The sequence below is a fragment of the Panthera uncia genome, chromosome F2 (assembly GCF_023721935.1).
Source record: "Panthera uncia isolate 11264 chromosome F2, Puncia_PCG_1.0, whole genome shotgun sequence".
In the NCBI taxonomy this organism is placed as follows: Eukaryota; Metazoa; Chordata; class Mammalia; order Carnivora; family Felidae; genus Panthera; species Panthera uncia.
The window spans coordinates 25,676,944-25,700,485 of record NC_064812.1 but is presented as its reverse complement, the minus strand read 5'-3'; the positions used below and the strand labels follow the sequence as shown (position 1 = coordinate 25,700,485).

Sequence of the window (23,542 nt, the reverse complement as noted above, 5' to 3'; positions counted from 1 at the left end):
AATCGTCCCAAAACTCACAAGCAGGTTGGCCTAATACCACAACCATGTGCTTAAACATCACAGTATTTTTCATTTGCACAGTAAAAGTCTACAATTTAGAAGAAACTGTCTGTCTGCCAAATACCTGATGTATAATAACACAATTTGTAAATATGTTCTTTGATGTCAGCCATATCCCTCATGTCTTAAATAGTGATGGCAAGAGGGGATAATTTCTGAAACCTAAGAGCTAACAAATATTATGTCAATTCCTTGGGAACAGAGTATAGGAAGCATAGATTGGTATCAGCTGTTTTATCTTCCATGATAAAGTCTGCATTGTCTTTGCATCAAAATAAATCTGAAACTTGATGAAATTTCTCAATATTTCTCTAGTTGCTGACCATTGTATAAAACATTTTATACCAATATAATCAGCATAGCATTCAAATGAATCTTCAATGATGTTTAAATTAAAAAATTAATGATGCTTTGATATTAATACCAAGCTATACTCATTAGTGAGACAGGGCTATACAGCTAAGAGTACAGGGAATGCCTAGAGTTTAAATCTCATCTCTCTCACAGAATGCTATGTTATTTGGGGAAAGTCTCTGATATCTATAAAAGAGTGTTCATAATTCACTTCCTAAGTTTAAGTAAGCATTACTTTAAACAAGGTTTGTAAAAAACATACTGTGCTTGATACAGAATAGACCCTCATAGATGGCAGTTATTATTAGCTATGATAAGCTAATCATCATAAAATAGATGTTCACATCTGTTCATCATGGATCTTGAAAATGAAGTTCTTTTTTTTGAAAATCCTACTACAATTCAAAGAGAAGAGTGCCTTCCCCAAACTCTATGCTACTAGAAATTTATCTTTCCTGGAAGTAGCTTTTTCTACATTATGTTTGTTTCAGAATTACAATTGCAATAATACTCTGATATTAATAAGTACTTTTGCTACCAGATGAGGAAATCCAGAATGCATAATATATGCATAAGTATAAAATATACAAAGTTTAAGGTATGCATGCAAAGTTACATAGTCAATTTGACATCTAATTAAAGCATTTATTTTTTCATATACTTCTAGATCTTGGCAATCACAGTCCATTGGGGAGACAAGACACAAACAAGATAAATACCATACCCTATCTTATGTGCTTTGGGATATGGACACAGAGGATCACATGGGAGCAGAGAGGAGAACCATCCAATCCAACTGGAAAGAAAAGTGAAAACAGTTCCTCAAAGAGGAAATCCCCAGGGAGTGCAAAGTAAAGAAAAGATGAGAATTGGGTAAGAACTTTCTAGGGGAGAGCATGAAAAATGTCACAATGGGAAAAAAATACTCTTGTTTCTGTACTGCCAACTGTAAAACAGGAACCAATGAGAAGGAAGACTAAAGATGGAGGTAGGGCTCCCATCATGTTGAAGACTTTGAACTTTATCTTCTAAATGTGGAGCAGCAAACAATGAATTTTGAGGAGAGAGTTGACAGGGTGCTAACTGCTTTTCATTTGCTCTCTTTGGTAGCAGAAACAATCTGAATTTGAAGAAGAGCAGGGCAGAATTAGATCAAGACCCAAACTTTGGTATACAAGTAGGTGTTGAGAATAGACTCAATCTGGATTTCTTTATCCCAAATAAAAATAATTATAGTAATTTTTCCCCTTTCCTCTATTTCTACATATGAAAACACTATTCAATGTGACGCCTGGCTGGCTTAGTCAGAAGAGCATGTGACTCTTGATTTCAGGTCATGAGTTTGAGCCCCATGTTGGGTATGGAGACTCCTGAAAAAAGATAACAAACTTAAAGGAAAAAAAAAAGTGCTATTCAAAAGCCCACACAAAAATCTGTTTCACAGGACTATTTAATCAAATTGTATTGGGTATAAAATTTAATTTAAATAAAGCAGAATATGCAGAGCATTTGTTTGAAAAAATGTATTTTAGAATAATTCTAAAATTTGGCTGTTTTTGTAATATGTATTGTATATGATAAGTATTATGTGGCATATGGGAAATTAATGTTCAATAACTATTTAGTATTCATTTGAATTTGCTTATCATTGTAAAAAATAAATATACAAAGGTAAATATACTTGAAATTTGTGAACCAGATAAACATTGTAAGATATAAAAGTCTTAAATATGATACATGTGAAGCCAACATGTATTCATTTCAAAGTAATCTCATTTTAGAGGAAAGTATTAATCACTCATATTCTAGAAAGATTATACATTGTAGTATTATACTTGGATATTTTATTGCAGAAGATACATTCTAAGACTCTGGACTAGAGCATTCAAAAATGAGAAGTGTCAGCCTGGGGAATTCTTTAGTTTCCTCCACTTTGCTGCCAGCATCAGTTAATAGTTTCAGTTCTTACAAGGACTCATATTTTAGGGACAGGGGGTGGAGGGAGTCTGGAGATGCAGGAAGATATTGATGGAATGATAAAAGCTTCAGCTTTGTTTTATTTTTTTATGTCTTTTGTATCTCTACACTGTTCTTTCCCTTTAGGGGTTTACTGGTATGTAACAATGACAGATTAAATATGGCACTACAAATGTTTCACCGAAGGGAAAAAGCTACATAAAAATGAAAAAATGCATCAGATATTAAATCTATAACACAACATACAAAATTGTTGGTTCTTTTCTGTCATTTATTTATGCTTAGCTACTGGAGGATATAAATTTCATAATGCATATAAATTATCAACTTCAACTTATAAATTTTGAAGAAAATACTTGCAAATAATGTTACTTGTTTTAGGAAGATATTCATCACAAATGTATGTTAGGTTGTACATACAGAAAATTTTTTGACAATAAATATAAATGAGGCTCATTAAAATGAATTTTGTAAGAAGGGCTATTTCTATCTTTCCATTTCTCTGTGTCTATTTTTACAGATGATATTTGACTTAAAGCTTTATTTAAAAATTATATTCGTTCAAACTTATTAGACACACAAACATGGTAGTGAAAAATCAGATACAGTATATATATACACATATATATACGTATATGTATATACGTATATATATGTGTATATATATACATATATATGTATGTGTATATGTGTGTATATATATATAGTGAACCGCAGAGTGGGTTTTAATTCTTGACCTCAGTTTATTCTTATTATTTTTTCATATGACACCAAAGAGGAAGCATGCCTGATATTAGCTTCTCAATTCATAGCCTTTGTTGTGAACTTTTATTTCTTGTAGTCATTGATTAATGCAGTTTTATTAGTTAATATCTATGGACAATCTTGCTTACCTCCCAAATTATCTTCCCAAGTAAGCAATTTAGGTAGAAGCCCAAGAAGTTAGGGTAGAACAAGAATTATTTGACCCTGAATCCATTGCTTGCCACAGCTATCCAAGGAGAAAGATTCCTGGTCCACTAACGAACATTCTTTGTGGGAAGTGGCTGGGATAAAAGTGAAGAGAGGTAGTTATATTATTCTTTCCTGTTTTGAGAACTGCACTTCAATTAATAAGCCTCTAATTTAAATTTTGGAAGTTACATTGAAACACAAATCAGATAATGTAAGTCTTCTACCTAAAACCTCTTAATTTATTTAATTCATTCTATAACTATTTAGAACCCATTTTTTTACCACATTCTATCCTTGTGCTGGGGATAGAAACAGACTTTCTTCCCTTCTTTGGAGAAATACACAACAGATAGGAAAGTATTAGATAATACGATGTCATGTAAAATCTTCAAATACTCATAAGTATTATGAAGTGCTGTAACGAAAAATAAAGCATGGAGACAGAGGGTGATAGAGGTGGTCAGTGACAGGGGAGGAAAGAACATGACATTTGAGAGATATGTGAATGAAGTGAGAGAACAACTGGTTCGGTCATTCTCCTCATGATATTTTTGGATGGATCCCAGAATGCCCTGTGTGATCTGGGCTTTCTTCAGCTCTACAGTCTCTGTTTCTTCAGTCATCCTCTTACCCACCATGCCACACGACCTCTGCCATCTTTTTAATTCTAGGAGATGGCAGGGTCTTCATGGACCTTTGCAAGCAAATTTTATTATTTTATTTTATTTTATTTATTTTATTTTAATTTATTTCATTTTATTTTATTTCATTTTATTTTATTTCATTTTCTTTTCTTTTATTTCATTTTTATATGTTTATTTCTGAGAGAGAGAGAGAGAGTGCGTGTGCAGGCACAGGAGACAGGCAGAAAGAGAGGGGAACAGAGGATCCAAAATAGGCTCCATGCTGACAGCAAAGGCCCAACTGAGCCACCCAGGCACCCCTGGGAGCAGTTTTAACTCTGCCCCAGACACTTTCCTCTTTGCATTGCTAATCATTTGTCTTCCTTCAAGATTGGCTTAAATCTCACCTGCTCCCAAAGGCCTTCACTACTGATACTTCTACGCAGAATCCCTTTCATTCCACTTAGAATGTTTCTTTCAAATTGTGACTGTTAATTTCTGTGTTTACTTTTTTATTTTCTGTCTAAATCCCTAGCTGGAAGCTTCCTAAAGGCAGCGAGTTAGTTTTGTTTTGTTTTGTTTTGCTTTGTTTTGTTTTTTAATCTCTTGTAGACCAGATTTCTAATCAATAAAAGTGTAGACTTCCCTAGGACAAGTTTAGCACTTACAGTATTGGTGCTTATCTGTCTACTCTAAGATACATGACATCTTATATGGTAGATATATGGTAGAGATCAACTCAGACTGAGAGTTTATAAGGGGATATGGAAGAAGTCCTCCCAGGAAAAAGAAAAAAAAAAAAAAAGACAGCCACCTCATCCTACCTATACCTGCAATTTTTGCTTTCTTTCTCCTATCTTTGCCCAATGTGAGCGGTTATACTGGTAGGTCAGGATGGGGCTGAAATTCAAGCAAGATATGTAATGCAGAGCAAAGGGATTACACAGAATCCTACACTTCAATGATATGTGTATCCAATGTGACTGGTTGTGTGAGGATAATCAGATCATCCAAGTGACTCTCCTTCACCTTGGTTAAACATTTCCAGAAGCTAAACAACCTATAATGCCAAGAAGAACCAGTACAGGATACACAGGCAAAACACTGCACTCCTTCTCTGTCCTCACTACCCAGCTGCAGCTGCTGTTGGTTGAGGTGCGGGGCAGCTGGGGCAGGAAGTGGTGTCCCAGAATGGTAACTGTGATTCTTGAAACTCTGAGGTTGTCATTAAGATGACCTTCTACTCTGCGGTAAAATATCTCCAGGGGGAGACAGCAAAAGCTTGCAGCTCTCTCCAGTTCCTTTTTCAGTCTCTCTTGGCAGACTTCTATTCTGAATTCTTAGAAACATCTGCTGATGGCTTCTGATGACTAATATCAGCAGGGAGTCTCCGCAAGGATATTCCAAGTTCTGAAATGTGTGAGAGCGTGTGTTATCTGCACAGCAGGAAGCTCAGCTCAAACACTGGTGGTGGAGACATTATGCTCAGCACACTGGGGATACGGTGGGGTGGGGTGGCGATGGTGTGACTACTGGTGGCAGTGGTAATAGTAGGAATGTTATTATTAACATTTTATAAACATATACTCTATTCCAGACTCTGTTCTAGGTGTATGGCATGCCTTATCTCACATAATCCTTCCAAGGGCCCTATGAGAAAGGCAGTATAATTTTTATTTTACTATTCAGGAAAGTAAAATGCTGAAAGTCAATGATTGTTAGTGGAAATACCAACCTCTCATAAACAAACAAACTGTGTTGCTTCAGTTTTCAAGATGTTAAAATGAAGCTGCACCTAACTTTGGTAAAAATGCAATCTAGAATATTGGTCATATAATTATGGAATTAACTAGAAGGCATGTGACAAAGAAATGAGTTATTAAAATATTAATTTTAAGAATAAGAGAAATATAATGCTTCATAGAATAAATATATAGCCTACCCAAGAAGAGAGATTTTATGTTCTGTTTCTTTATACTTCTTCATGCCTTCATTTACAAAAAATACATCAGGAAAATGATGGTTGTAACAAGAAAAACAAATTTTAAACAGTTATAACTTATGCGATTAAAAAGGGATATGGGGGCGCCTGGGTGGCGCAGTCGGTTAAGCGTCCGACTTCAGCCAGGTCACGATCTCGCGGTCCGTGAGTTCGAGCCCCGCGTCAGGCTCTGGGCTGATGGCTCGGAGCCTGGAGCCTGTTTCCGATTCTGTGTCTCCCTCTCTCTCTCTGCCCCTCCCCCGTTCATGCTATGTCTCTCTCTGTCCCAAAAATAAATAAAAAACGTTGAAAAAAAAAATTTAAAAAAAAAAAAAAAAGGGATATGGTCTTAAAGACTGTGCCATATTATTGCCTCTTTAGAAAGTTATTAAGATTCACTCAGAAGCTATGAGCAGACTCAGGTTAAGTGTTTTTATAGCCAGTACAGCGTCTTGCTTACAGTAAACTATAAATAAAGTCTACTTTACTTAAATAAGGAAATATTGTTTTAATAATTCATTATATCATAGGTGGTTTTTATAATGTAAAATTGCCAACAATATTTGCTGATCAGATAGATATTTACACCAGCTATTCAACAGCAAATACTTGTTAAATATTTGTTGTTGTAGAGATGTTACCATGCTCACTCATAACCATCCCTCTCTTTCTCATTATTATGGAAGAACACTGCTCATTCCATAACTCTTCCTTGAGATGAATGATATTTAAAGGGCTGACCCTTTAATGAATAGATGCTATAAGTATGTGGTTTAGTTTAGAGACGTTTTAATGTCTCTCCTACACAAAAGATTCTTCTTTACTTATTTTCTATTTTACTGCCTTCTCCTTTTCTGCCTGTGTTTTTCACCATTAAAGACCGTGATGGTTAGAAGAGTTTCAGAAGGAGGAAAGGAATTCTTTGCTTGAATGAAATACTATGTCTCAAAATTGCCACAGTAGCTGGATACACACCACAATTTTGTACACTAACAACTGAATGCACATCAATGTTTCTATTCCCTATTTCCTATAATCCTAGTATAATCCCCTGCTAGGGAAAGAGAGTGAAAGGTGTGAAATAGGAATGGCATAGAATTTTAAAACAATTGAAAGATATTTAAATCTGTCTATAGATAAAGGGATCTCTCTGGGAAGAAAAAGAGTAGGACATAATTCAAAGATTTCAAAGTTTGCCTTTATCACTTTCCTACATCTTGAATATTAATTAGAGTAGCTCTCTTTTGCTGGATGAAGACACCATCCTTTAAAAGCCCTATGCTCCCCAATTTCTTTGCGCTTCCTCATTCCACCTGTGGTAGACAGAATATTGACCTCCCAATGGGATCCATGACTTAATCCAGGAAATTTGTGAATCAATTACTTCACATATTAAAAAGGAACTTGCAGATGTGATTAAGGTTAAGGCCTCTGAGATAGAAAATTTATCCTAGATTACCCAGGTGGGCCCAATCTAATCACACAAGTCCTTAAAAATAGAGGAAGAAGGCAGAAGAGTATGACAGAGAAATGTGATATCAGAAGGACTAGACCACCTTTGCTGAATTTGAAGATGGAAGAAGGCAGCTGGGAACGTCTCTCAACTGAGAGCCAAAAACAAAACAAAACAAAACAAACAAACAAAAAAACAACAAACAAAAAAACCCAAAACCAAACAAACCAAACAAGCAAGCAAACAAACAAACAAACAAACAAAAAACTGGGCACTTGACCCTACAATCAACAGGAATTTAATTCTTCCAACAACACAAATAAATAAGAAACATTTTTCCCTAGAGCGTCCAGAAAGAAACATAGCTTGCTGACATTTTAATTTTATTGCAGTGAGACCTGTACTGAACTTTTGACCCACAGAACTGTAAGGCAACAAATAGGCGTTGTTCTAAGCCACAAAGTTTATGGTAATTTGCTACAGCAGCAATAGTCATGACCATCATATCACCCAACCATCATAACTCTTGTAAGTACTGCTTAGTGTGGCCACTCACTCACCCTTCAAATTTAGACAAGTCACTTAAGTTCTCTAAACCTGTTTTTACACATATAAAATAGACATACTATGTCTAGACCAACTACTTCATACAGTTAGTGGGAGGATTAAATGAGATGATACATAAACAGAGCTTAGAATAGGGCCTAACATACCAGTTTTGTAACAGAGAATGTCATACCTTTCCCAAACATCCTATTACCCATCTTCCATGGCGGTAGCGTTTCTAGCTGGTACCAAGTTACCCTAAATAAAGACCATACTTTCTATCATTTTTGCAGCTGAGTATGATCATGCTACTAAACTATGGTAAAAAGGTGTGTGTGTGTGTGTGCGTGCGTGCGTGTAGCACAGATTCTAGAAAGTTTTCTTAAGAAACAGCTTGCAATTGTCCTTTGCCGTCCTTTTTATCACTTGCTTCCTGAAATGTGTGAGACACCATGTTGAAGCCTGAGACACAATACTGGAACTTGAGGGCAATGGCCATACCCTGGAATGGTAGAGTAGTAATTAGCCTAAGTCCCTGAGGAATTCCTGGAGTAGAGCCATCAGAAGTTATAGACCACATACCTATCTTGCTCAAGTCTCTCTTGTTGGGGGGGTTTCTGTCTTTGAAAGCCAAACCTAATCCTTATTAAGTCTGTATATCCTGGTATTTTTAATTAAGGATTTCTTTGTCCAGTCTCCTATTTTCTTCTATGCCAACCCCCAAAAGACTTTATTTGGCTGCATTAAGTATACAAATTGTCACCATTTATGTGAATCATTTAATATTTAAGCTTAATTATCATGTAGCACAGTTCTGATTAAGCATATCACTCAAAAACCATTATAATATTGAGGTTAAAGTGTTAGGGATGCCCAACCATTAGCAGTGGGAAGAGGAGTGAAAAAATAATCTAAATAAAACTATTTTGTATTTTGCATAATTTGCCTCCTTTTTTTTTTCTGAAGAATCAGAGAAATTCCTAGGAAGAGCTAACAAATATAAATAAACCAGTGAGATTTTTACCTAGAAATATTTCATCAGTTCTTTCAAAAAATATTCATTTCAATAACTTTTACAAAACAGCTATTATATTAAGAGTTAAGGATGCAATGATTCAAAAGTGGTTTTTGTTACTAAGTGTGACACTAAGGAAAAAAGATGAACAAACAGATAATTACAATATAATATGACAACTGGTGAACCAGTATGCAGAGTAGGATCCTAAGTCAATCTAGGTGGGAGGACAGGAAAGGATTCCATGAACAGTGAAACATGAGTTGAGGCCTAAAGAATGGCCAGGAATAAACTGGGTCAGGAGTTAAGAGAGGTGCAAACAGAGTAGGGAAGTATAGAGAGCAGTATGTCCCCCAAACTAGAGGGTTCTGGTAACGCACTGGTGTAAAGTAAAGTGTTGGGTCATGGGCCTTGAGCTATAAGAGAAGTTCAAGTTGTTGATGGATTCATCCATGAAGCTGTACAGATCTATTTAAATATTTTACCAAGAAAGGAGATAACATTTCATTTTGGAATACAAATTCACAGCGGATTTGTTGATAGGCATCAAAATGAGAGAAAGATTCTACAGTTGGGAAGTTGGTTGATAATTCATAGGAGAAATAATGAAAACTTGGATGAGAGAGAGTTAATCAACTTTGAGGCACACTAATGAGCTATACTGAATCTACTGGACATTTTATTTAGACTTGTGAAGGAAGAGAAGAATACAGAATGAAAAAATATTTAAATTCAGGACATAGAGGAAACTGAATTTTAAGGAAATGGCAGAAAGGATGAATACCAGGAAAAGATTGAGAAGGGAAAAATTAAGGAAATCAGAGCATAAAGAAGTCAAGGGAAGAGAGTTTCAAGAAGCAGGAAGTAGTCAATAATGTCAATTAGTTAACTACTATTCTTTCTTTTTCACTTTACTAATCTTTATTACTCATCTTTATTATAAAATATAACATATGATTGAAATTTAACAGAATTTTTGTTAGCATAAAATTAAAGAGGAAAAAATTAACTGAGGTCCTCTATCCAAGGATAACTCATTTTACATTTCAGAATATTTATTTTTGTTTTTTACTTAATGATATTTATTTATAGACAACTATTCATTGTGCCTGCACTAATTCATTTCAAATAAAAATTTCAACTAAATAAACCATTTGACACAACACATTTCATTGGCAAGTGCTGTACAGGTATGACTCAGTCATGAGGAGGGAAAATAAAGGTCAATGCCTTTGACAGCTCCCTTACTTCCAAGGTTAGGATACCCTACAAATGGTAAACAGACACTTTTCCAGGCTTGAGGAATCTTCTAGTTGTTTTCCCTGGTTTCCAACCTATTGCTTTATGCCAAGATCTGTACTTTACTCCTGGGTTCTTTCTGAATCATGACTTGGTAGGACCACCCACTTGGCTTTGATTTGTTCTGAACTGTTACCTGAGGCTGGCTCCCATTAGCTCCTCCTCAACTCTAGTAGATACTGTCAGTGCTCCATCCAGATTACCCGCAAATGTTTCTGGTCCTTTCTGTAATCTGTTTTCTATCACCACATTCATTTGCCTCTAAATGTCTAGAGATATGTCTTCTGGAGGCTTCCTTCAGTCTATGGGAACTGTTATGCCCACTCATGAGCCCTGAAGGGCCTGGGTAACCCTTAGCCTACAGTTATGGGTAGAGAAGAAAGATAGTCCAGCTACCTTGTACTGAGTTGGAACAAAGTCTGATGTATAATTTACACAGGCATAGGATCAAGCTACAGCTTGGCTTTTGCCTGAAATTTCACCCTTGTTTAACTTTTTTCCTGTCCTGCTTACCCCACTCTCTGAATAGTTTCCTTGGTGCACTTTCTTAAAATATCACTTGCATATAAATCCTTGTCTTGACTCTGTTTTTTGCAGAAAAGACAGCTGCAGTCTGCAGGAAAGTGACACTTTCTATATCTGGCTGAGGTCTCAGACCTGGCACTGAAGCTTGGCACAGGTCCCAAAGCTCTGACTCTTTGGCACAAAGAGCTAGTGCCTGTAAGTGGGCAGGCTAAACGAAGTGGCAAGAGGCTAGCTGCAGTGATGGAACAGTGACAATATGGAAAAGCTTTTGATGTTAGTGTTCCGGGTGGAAGTCAGGGTGTATTCTGATGCCTGAAGAGTTTATGGGGAGGAGCACTGAATGGGTCTTTAATGGATCTACACAAAAAACATGAACTTAAATGTTGTACTGGGTATATGAATAAAATATTTCACAATTTAATTATATTACCACATCATAAAATAGACCCTGACGACTTATTCTTGAAATAAACAGTAGAATGAAATGACCTGCCTAGAAAGGGATAAGATTTCCTATTAGAAGAGGTTGTCCTTCTTGACCTGCATCTAAGTTTGAGACAGGTGTCCCATCTATCATGTCACTTCAACAGAAACCTGTGTCAAAATAATATAAAATGTTACAGTAAAATTTTATCAGAACTATATGAAAAGTCCAATAAGTATGCTTGATGTTAGCACTTGAGAAAATAATACGCATGTATAAATATTACTAAAAATATTATAGAGTTAACATTTATTTATAAAGCAGTATAACTGCCACCAAAATATTTGCCATTCGTTGTGCACTAACTTTAGACTATGCTTGATACAAATGCCTAATAATTTCTCAAATATTCCATATGCATTGCTTATTCTTGTCCATTAGTTCTTTTTTTTTTTAATGTTTACTTATTTTTGAGAAAGAGCACATGCATGCAGACGTGAGACGAGAGAGAGAGGGGGGGAGACAGAGAATTCCAAGCAGGCTCCATACTGTCAGCACAGAGCCTCAGATGGGGCTCCAACTCACAAACCCTGAGATCATGACCTCAGCAGAAATCAAGAGTCAGATGCTTAACCAACTGAGCCACCCAAGTGCCCCATTAGTTCTTTTATTTATACAATAAATGTTAACGGGGCACCCACTGTGAGCTATGTACTATTCTTATGCTTAAAGCTCCTTAATTATTTAACATATCTCAACATATGTATTATGATCTATTTGATGATGTCATCCACCTAAAATTGTCTTTGGAATAAGGGGTAGCATAAATATTTACATAATACATTAAATTTAGAAGATAATGTCCAATGTACAAAGTGTCGTATTGTTTGCTGACTTGGGTGTTCCTCCAACACTCCTATGACATGGCCAGGCAAGGATAATTATCCCTGCATTGAAGATGAGGAAACTGAGATTCGGAGATGCAAAATTACTTGAACAAGAATTCAGGGTTTCTGACTCTTAGATCAAAACTCTGCCCAGTATCCCTCTGCATAGAATAATAAGGAAGTTATTTCTAAATAGGTGAGGAATATCCAGCATGAGTTCTTAAATATATGCACTTAAAATCATGCCATTGCCATACATAGGTTATAGTCAGCCATATTCTTTGAGTCATGAGGTACAATTGTGAGCCAAATTTAGAAACAAATTAAGTATTCATAGTCCTGGAATACCAAAAAAAATGTGTTTTTGGCTAGTGTTATCCCATATTTTTTTAAAGTCACAGTCAATTCACATCCTTTTGATGACCAATTTTATATCTTCTGATAATTTAGACTTCTGCTAAACTAGTGAGAGTTAAAATTTAGACTGAAGTCGACCTCACATGCCTGTTTTTATTTTCTCTGAATTATATTCTTCTATGCTCAGTCAATTTAATCTTGTTATTAGTGGCCTCCCAGTGGATTTTATTTTGTCAGTTGTGAGATTTGTTGACATCCTGGAGACGTCAGTATTATTCTCACAAATAGCCATCCAATGTGGATAAAAACACGTCGCTTTAAAGTGAGAATATGAACTGGCCAAAAAGCCATAAAGAATTCTATTCCACACATTTTTATCTTGGTTCTGCACATTATACTGAAGATCTAATTAATGAAAAAAAAAAACTGTACCTTATACTGAAGAACTATTTAATTAAAAAAAGCTATTTTGACTTTACTATTAATTTATGTTTACATTTGAAAACCCACTTCTCAAAAGGCCATTAGACATCCAAGAAATTAGAGTAGAAGTACCCAACATTACCTTGTGTTTTCAAGAGCTAGAACCTTTGTATCCCAATATTGATGAAGATAGAAGAAATAAGAATATAATCAATTTGCAGGATATGTATTAGAGAGTAAACTGGGGAGATAAATATTGCAACAGATTCTTTACTGTCAAGAGACAATAAAAATTATGACTGTATCACTAGCTTCCTGCCTCAGGGTTCCTTAGTGACAATTAATAGAAACCTATTTTGGCTGACTTAAGTAAAAAGATAATAATAATAACGTAACTAGATAAAGATATGGGGTAGTTCATAGAAGTAAGGAACAGCTAAAATCCCAGCTTGCCAATGGAGGCATCCTTCTTGCTTTTCCTTGAAGCCCCTACAAAACTTCACATGAGGCAATTGCCTTGCAATGGGATGTTTATTTTCCTGAAGACCAACCACTAACCACTATCTCCTCATATTCCCTAAAACAGAATCAAACTCTCCATGGTGACGTTCAATATTTTCCCTGAACAATATGGTAGCCACCGGCAACATGTGGCTATTGCGTACTAGAAATGTGGCTCATTTGAACTGAGATATCCTTTAAGTATTAAGCACGTTCCAGATTTCAAAGATTTAAAATGAAATAAAATGATGGTAAATTACTGCATTAATAATTGTGTTCTGATTACATGAAATTATAATATTGAGGTTAAATAAAATATGACATTAAAATTAATTTCATCTTTTAAAACTGTAGCTACTAGAAAATTTAACATTATATATGTGGCTCACATATTTCTTTCTTTTTTTAATGTGTATTCATTTTTGAGAGAGAGACAAAGACAGAGAGGGGGTGGGGTAGGGGCTGAGACAGAGAGGGAGACACAGAATCCAAAGCAGCCTCCAGGCTCTGAGCTGTCAGCACAGAGCCAGACACAGGGCTTGAACTCTGGAGCCGTGAGATCATGACCTGAGCTGAAGTTGGACACTTAACTGACAGAGCCACCCAGGCGCCCCTCACATATTTCTACTGGACAGTGTTCTTGTAGACAGCCTCCAAAAATTTTTCAAGACATAGATCAAAGAGTTTTGACAACTACTTTATCCTATAGTTAAAACATTTTTTTAAATGTTTATTTTTGAGAGAGAGAGAGAGAGAGAGAGAGAGAGACAGAGTACAAGCAGGGGAGGGGCAGAGAGAGAGGGAGACACAGAATCTGAAGCAGGCTCCAGGCTCTAAGCTGTCATCACAGAACTGAATGCGAGGGTCAAACTCACCAACCGTGAGATCATGACCTGAGCCAAAGTCAGACACTTAATCGACTGAGCCACCCAGGCACCCCTCTCCTATAGTTTCAAATGGACATCTTTTTTTTTTCTTTTTAAGTGTGAATAGCTGCAAAATATGCAAGTTCTACTATACTATAATTTTATAAATATTTGAAATACAGTTTCCTTAAAATCTTGTTAACATTAGTCCATTTAATTTCTAGAAAATGTCCACTGTATATTATAATTGTAAAGACTGTAATATCAATCAGACAAATTAGGAATTCTATGTGTTCAATAAACCAGACTTTGTGTTTCAATTCAGGTTACTCTATAATTCTATGTATTGTAAATTCTAATTCTAGGATATACAGAGATACAGATAGGTTAAAAGATAGGTGGGTGGATAGATAATACATATGCATATACACAAACATACACGTGAACGTACATTAAGAGATAAAAAGAGGGGACTTTCTGTAAGTTTGTTTTGTAGATGAAATAAGGTATTGTCTTCTTCAAATATTTCTTAGTGAATCTATTTTTTGCTTTGATCTCAAAGACTCTCCCCTCAGGAACTATATGCACATAGAATTTTCTACTCTGGATCGCTAGAATTTTATTTACACTCATTTCAGCTGGAAAAGTAATATGTGACTTTCTTTTGAAACCGTGAAAGACAATCACGAAAAGGAAAGTGATAAAAGAGAACAAACAGATAGAAGTAGGTACTTAAGCTGGACTCTGTTAAAAAGTGGAATACTCGAAAACGGTGTTCAGCTCTGCCCCCCCCCCCGTCCCCCCCGCCCACCCATACACACACCCTGGAAATTGTTCGTGTATTCCAGCACACACATACAAAAGACTGAAGACAAATGCACGAGACAACTGAAATCAAGGAAGATCCTCCTCATACAAGTTAAGGAAAAGCTCAAGACAGAGAAGTATTTACTTCACACATGGAGCTAATGTTAAATGCATATTGTATTGCAAGAAGAAAAATCAATTCAATAACCAGGCTAGTTTAAAGTATTTCTTCTAATATTCTGATTTGCTGTTGTGGTGAAGAAGCCCTCAATTATGTTCATCATTGAAATTCTAAGATTAAAGGAAATATTCCCTTACAGAAGCTTGTGGAAGGGGTATAAAGTAACCTTAAAAACATATATTACTTTAACATTGCAATGCTCAGTCATTATATTTTATGTTTAGTAAGCTTAATGGCAATGTTTGTACTGAGAAATAAAAAATGACTATAATGTTTAGTCACCTATAAATTAATCATCGCATAATCAAATGTGGAAGAAAATGGTATATAGTGACATTTTTTTTCTGCATCAACACGTCAATTAAATGTAACAAATAACTAAAGACAAACACGTTTCCTGATGAGACAGCAACATTTGGCAAAATAGATGTCATTTAAAATGATTCTATTTTGAACGAGCCATTTCATGTTTCCTTATCTAATCAGTATAATAATTTTATGATATAATATTATTATTTCTAATAGAGGAAAAAGAAAAACTAGTTCAGAGGAATCAAAGATCATGCCTGTCTACAAATGTGTAACTACTAAGAGGGACAGTATGGATTTGAAATCAGTTCCATTCAGTTTAATCCAGCTTCAAATCTCAAGAGATTTTTCCACCAATCATATTTGTGGTTTGGACAATTAGAACACCATGATTGCTTTTAAAACTATCAAACATAAAGAAAAACAGGTACAATGATATTTGAAGAAAATTATAGATATTGAGGTATTAAGCATCTTGGTTAATTGAGATTTATACCAACTAGGAAAGCTGTATGCCCATGTTCTATGCCAGTGACCGCCTTCCTGAAAGATCTGATGTGAGAATCTATAGAAGCAAAACAGGATTTTTCAAACTGTGTTATAACCTGTTAGTGTATCATGAAATAAATTTATTGAGGCATGACCCATATTTTAAAAACAAATAGGTCAATATAGATTAGAATAAAAAATAGAGAAGTGAATTCACATATTAAGGGAAAATACTATTTTGTGGCATTGTGTGTACGTGAGTGAATTGGCCACATTGTAAAAAAAAAAAATTCTAACTGCGGGTCATGGTTAAAAATGCTTGAAAACCAATTTCTATAAGGATATCTTAAAATAGAGGTAAACCAACAGATCAAAAAATAATGTCCTCAGTCAGGTACTTGATAAAAATAGCAAAGAAATGAAAGTAATTATGTCCTCCTTAGAAAATAAATTGGATTTTTTTAGAAGAAAAAGAAGAGATAAAAGTTTGGTAGATTGGGTAAGATAAACAAGGGGAAATGTGATGACCTCTGTGAAACTTCAGGTATCTCAGTAAATGAGAATGAATTAAACTTAGCAAAGCAGACATCTCATTGAACAGGAGATAATTACCACATTTTGATGACAATTACAGGTAATTATCATGACACAAGATTTCTATCTCAATGCAAGATTAATATAATGTGTTTGTTCCATACTTTATAATGAATTTACTTCACGCTTATCTTGGTGTAAGATACTTACAGCACCTTAGTGTGAGATACATCCTTGTAATAACACATATCTTAAGAAGTACACAGTTCTGACCTTTGCCAGCTATGTGATCTTAGATAAGTTATTCAGCCTCCATGTTAAACGCAGACAATAAAAGTATCTACTTCACAGGGGAGTCTTAAGAGGATTAAACAATTCATAAAAAGTGCTGTGAATAGTATCTGGCATGTTGCTAAGCCTTCAATAAATGCAAGTTTATTTTTCAAGTACTACATGATTTTTTAAATTATTTCAACAACCCATAATTCATACAGAGAAGATATCTGACAAATAAAATATTTGTTCAATTGAACTGACGACACAGGTTGGGTGAGCAAAATAGTTTCTTTATATAGAGGAAAGGTTAGATTTAGTGAGTTTCCCAAGTTTACACAGTTAGTTTGGGGCAGAAGCCTTCTGATCTAGTTCTGATTCATAAATCGGGGCTTGCCTATGAGGCAAGTGTAACTGACCACTGAATTGATTTTTAAAACCATGCTGCTGCCCTGAGGATAACGATTCATGAACATAAAACATTCTGGCAGGCAGTATAACTTTATCTAATAACAATGAGTTAATGTGTTTTAAGTCCTTACTATATTAAGCACTCTGTAGTCATTACCTCACTTACTTCTTACAGCACTGTGAAATGCATTCTCCTAATATCCCCATTTTTATAGATAAAGAGACAGAATTATAGGGAGGTTAAGTAACTTGATCAAAGGTATCAGCAAATTGTAAGTCAGTATTTGAACTACCATCCGAACCAGTTTTATGGGCTCTACTACCAAACTTTCCTTCACTAACCCAGAAAAGATACCAAACAATCTGAGAGGAATTCTGATTCTGTCTAGTTAGGTACTCTCTGTATTCTTCCAAGGAGAAGGAGGATAGAGAGAAGACAGGAAAACTGTTTTTTTCATCTCCTCTTACATTCGTTCAGCATAATATTCTTATTTGAAGTATTGTGGCACATGCATGTTTAGATGTATTACTCATTTATAGTCAAACAGAAAGACAATCTAACCTTTTGAAATACCCATAATGTGAATCTTCTATGAGTGGAGACCACAATAAAAACTACTTTTTATAATAAGGAGTAGCTGTGAGATGTATAGTAATAAGAGAAACATTGAAAGAAAAGGCAGCTTTGTGCCAAAACACGATATATCTGAATGATACGTTAAGCAGAAAAGATAGGAAGCAAAAAGCCATTATTCATGGCTTCTTTAAAAAAATACATACTTACAACTTCAAAAAAAAGTCTCAGAAAACATTCATCTACAATTTTAATGTGTTGTCACTTACGTTAGTCACCAGGAGGAGAGTTGTGTTATTTAAAGATTGATTTTTTCCAAATTCTCATATAAGTTTACATTTGGATAAGGGAGAAGTAGAAAGTATTGGCAGAAATCATACTCTAGATACGAATTTTCTTTCCTGCACTTCTTCATGATCTCTTTGCCTTTGTCTTTATGATTCTGTGTCTTTATGATTCTGCTTCCTGCCACAGATGGTTCTACCTTACCTTATTTGTATTCACTGCTGTGATGACCCAGACGCATTGTGCATTGCTGTCATACTGGAATGGAAAGTTGGGAGACGTAAAGGTTCCACTTGGTCCTTGAAGATTAGAGCCACATGTCTTCACTAAAAAAGAAATTGCATTTTAAAAGTGAGCCTATGCCTCATGCAAAGTCTTAGCAATACAGTGCTTTGCAAACAGACTTTAAATTCAAAATTGCACAATTACAGCCACATTGAAATACATATTAGGGCGTTCTGTCACTTATCAAAGTGAGACTATTTTTTATACTCGAAAATTCACAAGCTCAATATTTTTTCAACATTCACTGAAAACTAACTATGAATAAAAGTGTGAGGCATTATAAATTATCCTCTGACTGTAAATAGGTTAGCTTAATTAGGGAGAGGTGTATTTATGCAATATCATGTTAATAAAAATCTACAAAAAGAAAGAAATAAAGCCATGGATTGATTAAGCCATCCAGATAGTGTTTTCAATCCTATTTATTAAGTATCCTAGGACTTGAGACTAACTGAGAAATCAATATTAAAACTACCTTTGCTGTTCTTATAACTGTGAATTAGACCATTCAGGCTACAAAAAGAGCTGCACTGAGGTAATTTTAATAAATTCCCACAAAAGTTAAATGTTGTAATACTTCTTCAGTTTTCCAACCCTTCTTTCTTCCACTTAAAAAGAGTGAGTGGCTGCACTACATCTGTGCCTTCTCTTCCTTCTTGGTCACCATGTTTCTTGTTGGCATTGGTTTTGATTTGCATCTCTTTGCCCCATTCCATTAAAATCCTGCATGTGTCCTCCTTCTCCAACTCATCAATAATAGTTCAGTGTATTTTTAAATGATGTACATATATTTTCTTTTTTTTTTGAGGTACACATATTTTCAGTGCACTTAAGACTTTACATAGTTATTATCATCACCAGTTTATTTTTTTAATGTTTATTTATTAATTTTGAGGGGGGGAGAGGGGCAGAGAGAGAGAGAGAGAGAGAGAGCGCCCAGTGTGGAGCCCAACACGGAGTTCTATCCCATGACCATGAGATCATGACCTGAGCTGAATTCAAGAAATCAGATGCTCAACTGGCTGAGCTGCCCAGGTGCCCATATTCACTGCCACCTTAAAGATCCATTTAGAGGTCCCAAAATTTGCTTGACTTCCCCAAGATCACTCAGCTAATAAATAGCAGAGTCAGGATTACAGCTCAGGTTCTTTCAACTCCAAGTCTTACTTTCCTATCACCAAGGGTGTCTCTAGTTTGTTAAATAAAGTTTTCTTTACTATTTTTTCACTTTAGCTTATATTTTAGCATAAATCTCTTCCAGATAACTTGAAATTTATATCTTGTGGTTAAACCATTGAGGATTAAATGGTTACTTTTCCTTTTTCTTCCTTCAACATCAGTTACCAATTTTTCCTTTTCTCCACTTACTACCTAATTTCCTGTAACTCTTCTATGCTGACTACAGCATTTTCTTGCCTCTCATTCTCTCTCTCTCTCTCTCTGTCTCTGTCTCTGTCTCTGTCTCTCTTTCAATTCCCATGGTATATATAGTCCCATCTTAGCTGATTTTAAGCTACCACAGGTTATCAAGGCCTCACAAAATTTCTGAGTATTCAATAATTGGCTTTTCCTCCCACTTTATTGAGATATAATTGATATACAACATTGTGTAAGTTTAAGGTGTATGATGTGATGATTTGATACACAGTAAAATGATTACAGGAAGGTTAGTTACCTCCATCATTTCACATAATTACTATTTGTGTGTGTGTGTGTGGGGGGGTAACATTTAAGATCTAATCTCTTAGCAACTTTCAAGTACACGACACACTATTATTAAGTATAATAACTATAATGTATATTATATCCCCAGAAATTATTCATCTTATAACTGAAAATGTATTCTTTACCCAACACCTCCCCATTTTTCCCACTACCCTTGGCCCTGACTTTGGCAACTACAATTCTATTCTCTGTTTCTATGATTTAGTCTTTTTTCAGGTTCCACATATAAGTAAGATCATTGCTCTTTAATATCTTACGAATCTTCTATGTGTACTATTCCATATTCTTCTCCCTTATTCACTTTTGAAAGTATTATAGTTGCCTTCTCTCATTTTGTTATCAAAACTGCTTTCTCAATGCAAGAAATGACCTTCTAATTGCTAAATCTAATAGTACTTCTTCATTTTTTTCCACATACACGATTTCTTAGCAGAATGGAAAGAACTGATAAGCTGTGTTTGAAATTATCTTCCTTCCCTTATACAGTCCTAAACTCCCTTGATTCTTACCTAATTGTTTGAAATCATTATGCTCCATACTTTGTATTTATTTAAGTTTATTTATTTATTTTGAGAGAGAAAGAGAAAGAGAACAAGCATGAGCAGGGAGGGACAGAGAGAGAGAGAGAGAGAGAGAGAGAGAGAGAGAGAGAATACCAGCCAGGATCTGCACTGTCAGCACAAGGCCCCCAGTGCAGGGCTTGAACTTACAAACCCTGAGATCATGACCTGAGCTGAAATCCAGAGTTGGATGCTTAAGTGATTGAGCCACTCAGATGCCCCTCCATATCTTGTGTTCTTGGTTTTGTTTTGTTGCATTTGACCCTTAGGTAGCTTAATTATAAAATGATTAAATGGCATTTTTCTTTGTTCAATGGTCTCCCTGAATAGTTAATCTAATTCATTTCTAGGCTACAATGGTCACTTATGTACAAATAGCTCTCAAATTTACGCCACCAATTTTTCCATCTCCTATTTCTAGAGTAATCGTGTCTCTGCCTGCTGGACATTCTATAAAATGTTTTAAAGAAGCTTTTAATTAATTATACCTTTCTTCATCCACTTCCCTCCCATCCATACATAGGCACCCTTCGAGACCTATGTATTTCTCATCTGAAACATTCCATTTTCCTTTTCTTTTCTTCCCAATACCTAGTACTTCATCATCATCCTTTCTTGAGCTAGAAATAGCTACTTAACTCCTTTCGTATACTCATTTTTCTTTCTGTGTTCCATCGTCTTTAGTGCTACTATATTTATCTTTCTAAAATACAGATTTGATTATCTTACTTGACTTCATTAAAAACCTTGATCTCTGTTTCCTATAGAATAACTTACAAACTGCCTAATGCAAAATATAAAATTGTTTCTATGAGGATCTAGATTTCTTTTCCAGTACAATCTTCTGCCATTTAATACAGTAGATACTCAACTTGTGCCAGAAAAGAATTCTTGTTCTTCTTTGAATATATCACACCCTTTATGATTTTCCACTCATTTCTATAATGTTTTCCAAGTCTCAAATGTGATTCCTTCTTACATTCCCTTGCAGAAATTCTTTTCATTTAAACAAAGCCAAGATGATGTGCCACTTCTTTGTATGAGAAGTATTCCTAATTCCTCCGCTCAGGGTTCTGTACGGACTCTAGTCTTCCCAGCACGTTATTTGAACAAAACATCTATAAAGGTGTTTAAGTGCTAGCGATCTGATAGGAAATAGTTGTAAACATTTTAAGCACTTCACAGCAATAAAATATTTATAGCAATCACATGATTGAAGTTAGTAGAATCAACTTTCTGATAGGACATACTGTTTCTTTGAGTGACACTATTTGGGAATTCTCTGGCATGCTTTGTTTTCTAAAACATATACACACTTATAAACTTTTGTGGACAAGGCCAGTTTTTCATCCCTGTTTGCTAACTCCTGATACAGTGGCTTTCATAATGCAGGGATGTTGACTAAAGGAAGAAATATCCAAGTTATTTATCACAGCTCTTAGGTGGAGTATCAAATGAGTGACCTCTACATGATGATGAATAATCTTTATAAATATGTTCCAGACCAGGAAATTGTCCTTTATGAAAATAAAAAAAAAAAACCTCATAAAATTACAAGTAAAAATCACCAATATATATGTTGGAGTTACAAGATGCTATTGGAGTAATAGATCAAGAAATGCTATGGAAGTGGTAACAGATCAGGGAAGGTGATTCTTAGGAAGTAACATAGAAAAAGAGCTGTATTATTTCCAAGTTTTGTTCCCTGCCCCTCTCTGGTAATTTAGCAGCCTTTCTCCCATGGCTCTTGCAGAAACCTTATAAAGAACAAACCCATTCTGATCAAATCAAGGTGAATTTGTACAAAATAATAAGGTGTGCATTTCCCCAGTAATACTTCATAAGACATTATCTTTTTAAAATTAACATGTGACCATTACTATAAGAGATGGTTGAAATGAAATGTTTTAAGGACATTTGAGGAAAAAAAAAATCATCTCATGTGTGCAGATGTATAGGCTCTGAATATAAAACAATGCACTGATGAAAAATTGACTCAGAAAATAAAATGGCTCAGGAAATTAAGTATTTTCAAAGATATAAGTTATAGGAGTTCTAGTTAGAGCTGTATTAGCTTAAACGAAATAAATATTTCCCAAGTTGTGAAAAATCCTTCTTACATTAAAATAAAATAGTTTAAATGAAGGAATTAGTAATCTAGGGAGGAAAAAATACCCAGTAAATGAAACGAGTTCGGGAATTAATTTTCAACTGACATCACAAAAGATTTGCTCTAAAAAACTGGATGAAATGTGGTAGAAATCTATTATCAAAGTGGACAAAGGAAAATAAGACAAGTGAGACAAACACCATTAGACGTAGAGCATCTGTCCTCTTAATGGACATCACTAGGAACTATGGAGTTTCCACATAGAAAATAGAACTCCATTAAGTAAGTACAGATTTTGGGTTGAGTGTCAGAAGTTTAGTCTTCCTACACAATATTTGGCATATGTTTAGAAGGACTCTGTTCAACCACACTTTATATTTCTCTTGCACTTTCTTTTCGAGAAGGAAACTCCTAATAGTTTGGAAGATCACACACAGAGTTGGTTTTATTATGAAGTGAATTCCTACATGGAAGTTTAACTTCATAGTAACCTAAATACAAACATGTGGAATTTAAGTAGTGACTTGAAATACGGTTATAACACTTTCAATACACCAGAATTGTATTTTGTTTTTATTTCGCTTTAATTGATTAATATAGTATTTAATATAATTTACGTTAAAAAAGGCTGATTTATCTAAACATCAAATACCTGTTGTTAGACTTCTGATAAACAGGTAGAGAAACTACTCTCTGAATCAATCCCAATTCTCAGGTTGTGGACTCTGGGTCATGAAACATGCACACACCCCCC

At 35.0% G+C, this 23,542-nt stretch overlaps 1 protein-coding gene across 3 annotated transcripts in view; it reads right to left on the bottom strand.

The window, feature by feature from the left end:
* The window catches only part of CSMD3 (CUB and Sushi multiple domains 3), a 1,252,643-nt gene that overhangs the window by 599,655 nt on the left and 629,446 nt on the right, over positions 1-23,542 (bottom strand). For all 3 annotated transcript variants that reach the window (XM_049632997.1, XM_049632998.1, XM_049632999.1), the window contains one exon: positions 18,313-18,434. In XM_049632997.1, coding sequence (XP_049488954.1) covers positions 18,313-18,434 — 122 coding nt within the window. The remainder of the gene's footprint in view (positions 1-18,312; positions 18,435-23,542) is intronic.